Raw genomic sequence first — 7,826 nt, 5'->3', positions numbered from 1 at the left:
ACTACTGGGGTGAAGGGGGTGGGTGGAGAGAGGGGAATGGGGGGGGGGGGGGGGGACAAGGAGGTTCAGGCAGAGGTTGCTTGCGTGTTAATGTGTTCTGTGAACAGAGGGTGGGTTGAAGCCTTCAGTGTGGGCTTGAACACATTAACGTCCTCAGGTAAGATGGATGTTATGTACGAAACATGCTGATTATGATGGCTGTGCGTGCGCATATAGGTGCATACAAACAGCAATTATTGTAATTCAGTCCCAGAAGGCCCTGTTCCAGGCCACATCATTATTCTGTCCCGTGTCCGTTTTGTGATCAGGAGTGTGAGCTCAGCTCTTTCGCTCCGCAGCATCTGCAGTGGCTCTTAAATATTCACTCGACCTTGAGTGATGGAACGCATCACCTTGAAGGGGGGTGGCCGGTCATTGGATGTGAGGATGCCGGAGTGTGTCATGGGTTAGCAATCCGACGGCTAATTGGCTAAGCCAGGGGCTGTCACCAGTTACCCTCCATGAGTGGCCTGTAGTTTTCTGACTGGGATAAGCTTGTGTAGTCGTGTAGTTGTGTGTCCTGATCCAAACCAAACCCTGGCAGAAAGACACCAACGGTCCCACACAGGGCAACCCATCCCTGTTCCTGGAGTTAGGGTTTCATTTAAACCCTAATTTAGCACAACTGATTCTACTAATGAGCAGCTGAAGGAGATCTCCAGGGCTGTGTCTGAAACCGCTTACTTGCCTAGTATTGAGAATACAGTATGCCGTTTACAACTTGTGGACTCAATAGTTTCTCAGTTTCAGACATAGTCCAGCTGTTGAATGAGGTGTGCATTGTTGGGATTGGAGTGAAAACCTTCAAGATAGTCGATCTCCAGGAACAGGGTTTGGCAGCCCTGCTCTTCTTGTTGGAAGGGATTGGTCATATTGGTCTCGTCAGAATCGTATCTCAGTGTGGCATCAAAGTTAAACAAAGGCAAAAGATATGAAAGATAAGAAAATTCCTCAAACAGAAACCGCATATTCCCTCTGCTGCCGCGCGTGTGAAACTATTCGACTCAAACGTGGTCGCATTAAAAGCGTGCGCGTTTTCTTTCTGCATGAATATAATAATGCATCTGGTCTTTAACATAACAAAGCCCTCAGTTTACGTTTCCCGTCTCAATCCCAGCACTGCCAGTATAGACCCATGTACAGTGTACACACCCATGCACAGACACTGCTGAAAAGCTCCAACCTTGGAACACAAATGTGTGTGCAACATGATAGCATGGAATAATACATTCTGTGTAAGGCGAACAGCACTGCAGTATAATGGTTAAGCATTTGTCTTTGTAACAGAGATTGCAAGATCGATTTTGAGAGCATTCCACTTACTCATGTTATGTTAAATAGAAAATGCAAAAGCTGCGCAAGTCACACTGGCTAAGACCACGTGCCAGACGCCTGTAATGTCATGTAATGCAGGCACTGTGTATGACTGAACCACAGCGCACAGGAAATAAACCAGGACTTCACTGCAGAGCTGAATTGTGGTTTCTTGCGTCACTTTATTTAAACTCTCTTCTCTAAAGGGAACCTCATCTTTGGTCGTTACCACCACCCCATAACTCAACAATCCCTAAAATACAATGAAAACTCATTCAAATAACATCCTGGAAGTTTGTCCCATTGGTCCAAGAGACCGTTGCAGATCTTCAAGATGGTTGCAATATGCAACAATTACATCGCATTTAAAACCACTCACTGCCCTCCAGCTGTGAGAACATTTTAAAATGGGTTTTCTTGTATCAAAAAATCATACTATTGACCAAAAATAAGTTAGAAAAGAGGAACTAGTGGTTTTAAATGAGTAGAAAGGGTTCAGGTATGTTTCCAGAGATTTTATCAATAACATATTGCACCCTGAGACTTCTTTCCAAGGGGTGGGGCTTATAACAGTTTCGGTGATGGAATAAGGTGGTTTGTCTTTGAGCACCGAATTCATTCACCTCTACAAACGTTACAAGAGAAGTCAACGGGGAATACACTAATATTTAAAATATATATATACACAGTGAGATGGAGCATAATCCTGAACAAAAAACTAAATATAAAGAAGTGGAGACTCGCTAAAACACAGTGAATTAGCCTACTAAAATACTTACAGACTCAGGGGCAGTGTTTTTAAAAAGCTAAAATTAGAACATGGACAAATAAAATGGGTATTAAAAAAATATTTCGGTCCAGTGGGTAATTTGAGGTAGTTTAAAAGCTCAGAACGGGAGTGCGAAGTCTGGTCCCTCCCTAGACCGCTAACACGCTAACACGCTTTCCACACCAATGGCTGATTTCTGCCCGGCTCTAAAAATAGGCACAATCGCATTCCATTAGTCAATCGCGCCTCCTGTACCATCCCCGATTTCTCAACCAGACATTATTTTTTTTACCCTGTTGCATGTCTTGGTGTGATTTTCACCCTGCAATTTTCACCCTAAAAGGGCAGGAAGGAAACCCTAACATTAGAAACAACCCGGGTTTGGTACCGGATTAGGCTACAGTATGTCAGTGGCAGCTGAACCGACGGGGCCGGCGAACTTTGTTTTCGGCGGGCATTAAAGATCAGCGCGGCGCGAAGTGGTCCGATTACGAGTCGTAAAGATTATTTAACTCTCACCTTTGCGCCCCGAAACCTGCTCAAAGCTTATCTGCGCCCCATAAACCACGGTCAGTGGATATAGCGAGCTACCTGCGGTAGCAGCAGCCGCTTTTCATGGAATTTGCATCTCCCCAGAACGCAAACGCTATCTGTATCGGGAATGTGCTGGCTTTCAGTGGACACGTATAAAACTTAGAGAACGTGTATGAGGGGAGGGTTATGACTTTTCCCGTCTAAAGACCACCAAACGATCCGTGACAGCAGCTGAAAAAAAGGATGATCAGGAAACATGGAAATCCAGACGTGACGTGGCAGGTGATGTCAGAGGGAATGCACTTGGGCTCTAACAGGAAGAGGAAGCTTGGGCACTCCGGAGAGGGGGTGGGCAGGATACCAGGGTTAATGACCGCCGATGGCAGTTCATAGTTCCCTCTGAAAACGGATGGTTCTGAATGGGTACAGCACGACCCGTTCTGCAGATTCCACAGCTGTCCGTCTTCCTTCTGCTTTTCAGGTTTTTATCAAAACAAACACTGGCCTTACTATTAAAACCCCCTATCATTGGACTTGAAACCAAGTCACAACACCCCCTCCCCCCACCCATTTCTACAGTGTTCACAAATCTGATACCAATCCAAAGCAAACAGGGCACAAAATATAACAAAAACAAATCATAAATAACATCCACTGCAATAATGACATTGGATTCAAGTAATGTCTTCAGTCCCTGATTCAATGTGGCTTGCGTAAACAATACTTCTGGTACAAGGATAAACAAGATCTCACAGTCATAAACCGCATAAGTTTGTGTAAGGCAGCAGCATCACAGAAAAAACTTTAAAAAATATTCGGCCAAAATCAATTAAAAAAATGGGACCTTCAGCCATATTTCAGGCCTTGTCCAGCCAAGGCTCAAAGGAACACACTTAAAGATGAGGTTACGCTCCCTAGAGAGCGAGAGATTCGGTTGAGGCGGTTGAATTTCAGAATTTCAAATGGAAGAACAGACGGAGGAGGGGGGACTGCAGGCAGTGTCAGAGGAGAGAGGGGCCTAATGCCACCAGCTCGGCCAATCAGAGGTTCCCAATGCATGCGGTGCTGCCCAATCACAGGACAGCAGTATCCCCTAGCTCCTCCTCTGATAAAAATGAACATGAAAATATTTGCTCCAGTGTGGCTCCTCTAAAATTGAACACAGAATCCAGAATGTGCTACAAAAAAAAAAATCTGTATTTTTAAAAATACAACCATATTATCAAAAATATAGCTTTTTGTAGTTTTTTTTTTTTCTTTGTTTTTTTGTTTTTTTTAAAAAGGGTGGCAGTTATAAAGTCCACTTCACCGCCGTTAAAAACAGTTAGAGCAGACGGCTTCTCGCGCGTCTACGTCAGCACGATGACCTGAGCGGGGTCCACCGTGGCCTTGTCGGATTTGCGCTTGCGCTTGCGGTGTCTCTGCTGGTGGGGCGGGGCGGCGGGGCGGGCGCGGCGCAGCGGGGCGCTGTCGGAGTGTGGGACGGAGCGGGACGGGGGCGGGGGCCCCAGCCTGAGTCCGTCGTCCCTTTCCTGGCGTCACCTGTCGAAGCAGCCGGCCGCCGCGAAGCCAGGGTGCGAGCCCAGGTAGCCGGCCCCGTAGGCCAGGCCCAGGCAGTGACGGGGCTCGGCCGAAATCGACACCTGCATGGCGATGGGCCCCTGGAGGGGCAGGGAGCACAGCCCCGAGGCCAGGCTCGGGTACGAGTGGAAGGGCCCCCCGGAGGCTGAGCTTGTGAGCGGCCCTGCTCCGTGGGCCTGGAGGTAGTCTTGGGCAGCAGTAGGCCCCAAAGCCTGGGACTCGCCTAGCGACTGCAGCCGGGATGCGGGTGCCGAGCGCTGGGAGAGGTGAGGGTGGGACCCGGCCTGGAATAGCAGCTGCTGGGAGGGGGACGCCGAGGAAGAGGAGGAGGAGGAAGATGGAGGGGGCGTGGCCTGAGACTGCAGCAGAGCCTGATTGGATAGAGGGCTGGATTTCGTCTTGTTGGCCTCTTTCACGTCATTGTCATGGGCCCTTCGGGAAGGAAATAAGAAAGAAACAGAACAACATGAACCCTACTGGATCAGTTTAGAGCGCAATACACAACACTACTGAGGATCAAAGAGAAGACAGGGGGTAGGGACGGGGACAAAGGCAGCGGTCAAGACAGGGGACAGGACAGAGAAAGGGGGGCAGGGGCAGGGGCAGGGGCAGGGGCAGGGGCAGGGACAGGGACAGGGACAGGGACAGGGACAGGGACAGGGACAGGGACAGGGACAGGGACAGGCATAGGGGCAGGGACAGGCATAGGGGCAGGGACGGGGCTCCTCACAGCAGCATGAGCTGGATGCAGCGGGTCAGGTGGTCCCAGGTGTAGCCGGTGAGCAGCTGCAGCACGGAGCTCCAGCTGGGGGAGATCTGCAGGCAGATCCGCGAGGCCGCGATACAGGCCGCCGCCACCTGGGACGGCCGGAAGCTCAGGAAGGCGTGGTCTGGAACAAAACAAAACAAATTATAACTCTTAAATGTCAAAAGAAAGGTGGCATTAGTGCTTCATCACCCTGATAACATTGTAAAATAATGCAACTTATGTAACTAACTCTGCTTAGCAACCTGAATGTGTTCTCTTTCATCTCCTCCTCTCCCTATTCTACGCCCCCTCTTTTCTTCTCTCTCACTCTCCTTCCCTACTCCCTCTCCAGCCACCCCTAAGAATCACCCTGTAGATCAGGGATCATCAACTCACAGTCCTTGAAAGCCAAGAACTACTACTTTTCCACCCTCCCTTTACCTGGGAGTCAGTAGCACTAATTCTTCAGTTAATTAGCAGAGAGGAAATAAAACCAGGGCTGGATTTGGATTTGAGGGCCACAGTTGATGATCACTGCTGTTGACTGACCTCCAGGAAGTAGTGTGTGTACTTGAGACCTCAATGAAGTAGTATGTGTACTTGAGACCTCAATGAAGTAGTATGTGTACTTGAGACCTCAATGAAGTAGTATGTGTACTTGAGACCTCAATGAAGTAGTATGTGTACTTGAGACCTCAATGAAGAGTGTGTGTACTTGAGACCTCAGTGAAGAGTGTGTGTACTTGCTCATACCCACCCTGCAGAGAGACCTCCAGGAAGTAGTGTGTGTACTTGTCCATGAAGGCTTTGGTCTTGGAGAGGGAGGAGAGGGGCCAGCCCTGGTGCAGGTCGGCCTGGCTCACGGAGGCGTGGAGGTAGTAGTCGATGAAGTGCGCGGCCGTGGGGAGGCACAGGTTCCAGCCGAAGGTCTCCAGCAGGAGCAGCTCGGTCCGGGTCAGGTCCCGCTTGCTCAGGGCCAGGTTCAGGCTGCACATGAAACCCAGAGCGTTCAGCTGCTCCAGCTTAGGGACGCGGTCCTCCTTCTCCTCAAACTTACCTGGAGAGGGGTAGGGAGAGAGGGAGGGCAGGGAAAGAGGATGGGGAGGGAGAGAAAGAGAATGGGGGAGAGGGGAAAGAGTGAGAGAGAAGGAGCAAAACAAAGGATTGTAGGGAGGAAGGGGAGAGGGCGAGGGAAAGAGAGGGGGTAGAAATAGGGAATGAGGGAGCATTGAAGGGAGAAAGGGAGAGAGAACAGGGGGAGAAGGCGAGGGAAAGAGAGGGAAGAGGGAGAGAACATTAAATAAAGACAGCTCATTATGTACACGTCATGTTACATTTCTCAATGTCAGCCACACAGCGAAATCCACAGTGACACAGAGGACACAACACGTGCTTACATCATCATCACAAATGACATCCTAGCACAAAGAAAGAGGGGGGAAGAGGGTAAATCAAGTTCAGAGACAGTACGTGGTTCCAGAGTCCCAGCCAAATGTCCAGTCCTCAAAATCCACCTCAATCTGGCCACCTAACCACCTCCTCATCCTCCAGCATGACAGGCTAAATAATCCCCTTCCTCTCCACCTCAGCTGCCTCACGGTGACCGCGTGGATACAAAATGGCCGCCTCCTATCCCTCGGGTGGGAGCCTCACTTCTTCACTGTAAAGTACTTGGAGTGCACGGTGCTGCATACATTAAATTACACCAATAACAGCTGAGGAAGAGCTAGCATACAAGCTAGCGTAAGAGGGCCTGGCGTAGTAAGGCTGAGGCAGTGACAAATTCTGCAGCTGCCACTTCTGAGCGTCCCTCAAATGTCAATGTCATTCGGAAACGCGAGTGGGAAGCCCTCAGGAGGAGTCCAGCTTCCAGCTTTTTCCGCTGCCGGAACGCGGAGAAGGTGCGAGCAGATGCCGTGTCAGCATCAGCGCTGAGGCGGAACACAGGCTCGGACTGGAGCTACTCGAGGGAGCCCGGAATACCCAGAGCACGCGGAAACGCCGATACCAAAACCTGCAAACATCTGCCCACCCCTCTCTTCTGACAGACAGGCCAACAGGGGAATACCCTAAACAATAGAACAGAACAGGATCCCACAAGCGCATGAGAGAGAGAGAGAAATAAAATGATAGCTCTATGCAGATGGTCCGATCCTGCAGACGCCCACCGAACAGAGGTTGCAGCGGAATCGAGACTTGCTGGAACAGTTCTGCGAGACCTGGGCCCCTGCAGTAAGTAAGGGTGCCCAGGCTTATCCAAAAAGGGTTGGTGAGGGGGCAGGTTTTTTTGTTTTATCCTAGCACTAAGATACCAATGAGACATCAACCTACAAAATGAGTTATGAAATGTATAATACATTACTATATACGCATTTTAGCTTCACTATATCTTCACCGAAAGGGTCATTATATGAATTTGCCATATTTATTTGGGAAATCATGTATCAATATGAATATTTCTTGCCCAAATTCAAATTTGACCAAAATATGGAACATTTCCTGGTATCACATTAGGAATGATTTAGATTTTGTGTAGCGGATGACCCCGCCAGTTTGTACTGCCGGTTTCTCCTCATGAACACCAAATAGCTAAGCTCCTCTGAGATTTAACCTTAATTAAACTAATTGTTTCTCTCAACATTTTTTAATTTGGTTAGCTCACAACAATTAAAAAGTGTGGGGGGTTCATGGTCACGGATGACAATATGAGCGCATCTCACACTGAAAAACAGCTGCAATAAACAGCCCAGGTACAGGGAGAGATGGAAAATAAAGAGGGATTAGGGAGGGAGGGGAGAAGGGGTGGAGGGGAGAGGGAGGGGGGTAGGAAGCAACCAAAAA

General features: G+C 49.1%; 1 protein-coding gene across 1 annotated transcript in view; it reads right to left on the bottom strand.

Annotated features, from left to right (window-relative positions):
• Positions 1 to 4,105: 4,105 nt before the first annotated feature.
• ccnjl (cyclin J-like) overlaps positions 4,106 to 7,826 on the bottom strand; it is a 20,176-nt gene continuing 16,455 nt past the window's right edge. Inside the window, exons 3-5 of the mRNA XM_061248837.1 lie at positions 5,743 to 6,042; positions 4,968 to 5,127; positions 4,106 to 4,669 (exon numbers count right to left, since the gene is read on the bottom strand). Of these exons, the coding sequence (XP_061104821.1) occupies positions 4,195 to 4,669; positions 4,968 to 5,127; positions 5,743 to 6,042 (935 nt within the window). The 3' untranslated portion in view covers positions 4,106 to 4,194. The remainder of the gene's footprint in view (positions 4,670 to 4,967; positions 5,128 to 5,742; positions 6,043 to 7,826) is intronic.

The sequence above is a fragment of the Conger conger genome, chromosome 7 (assembly GCF_963514075.1).
Source record: "Conger conger chromosome 7, fConCon1.1, whole genome shotgun sequence".
Taxonomy (NCBI): Eukaryota; Metazoa; Chordata; class Actinopteri; order Anguilliformes; family Congridae; genus Conger; species Conger conger.
This window is presented reverse-complemented; position numbering and strand designations above follow the sequence as displayed.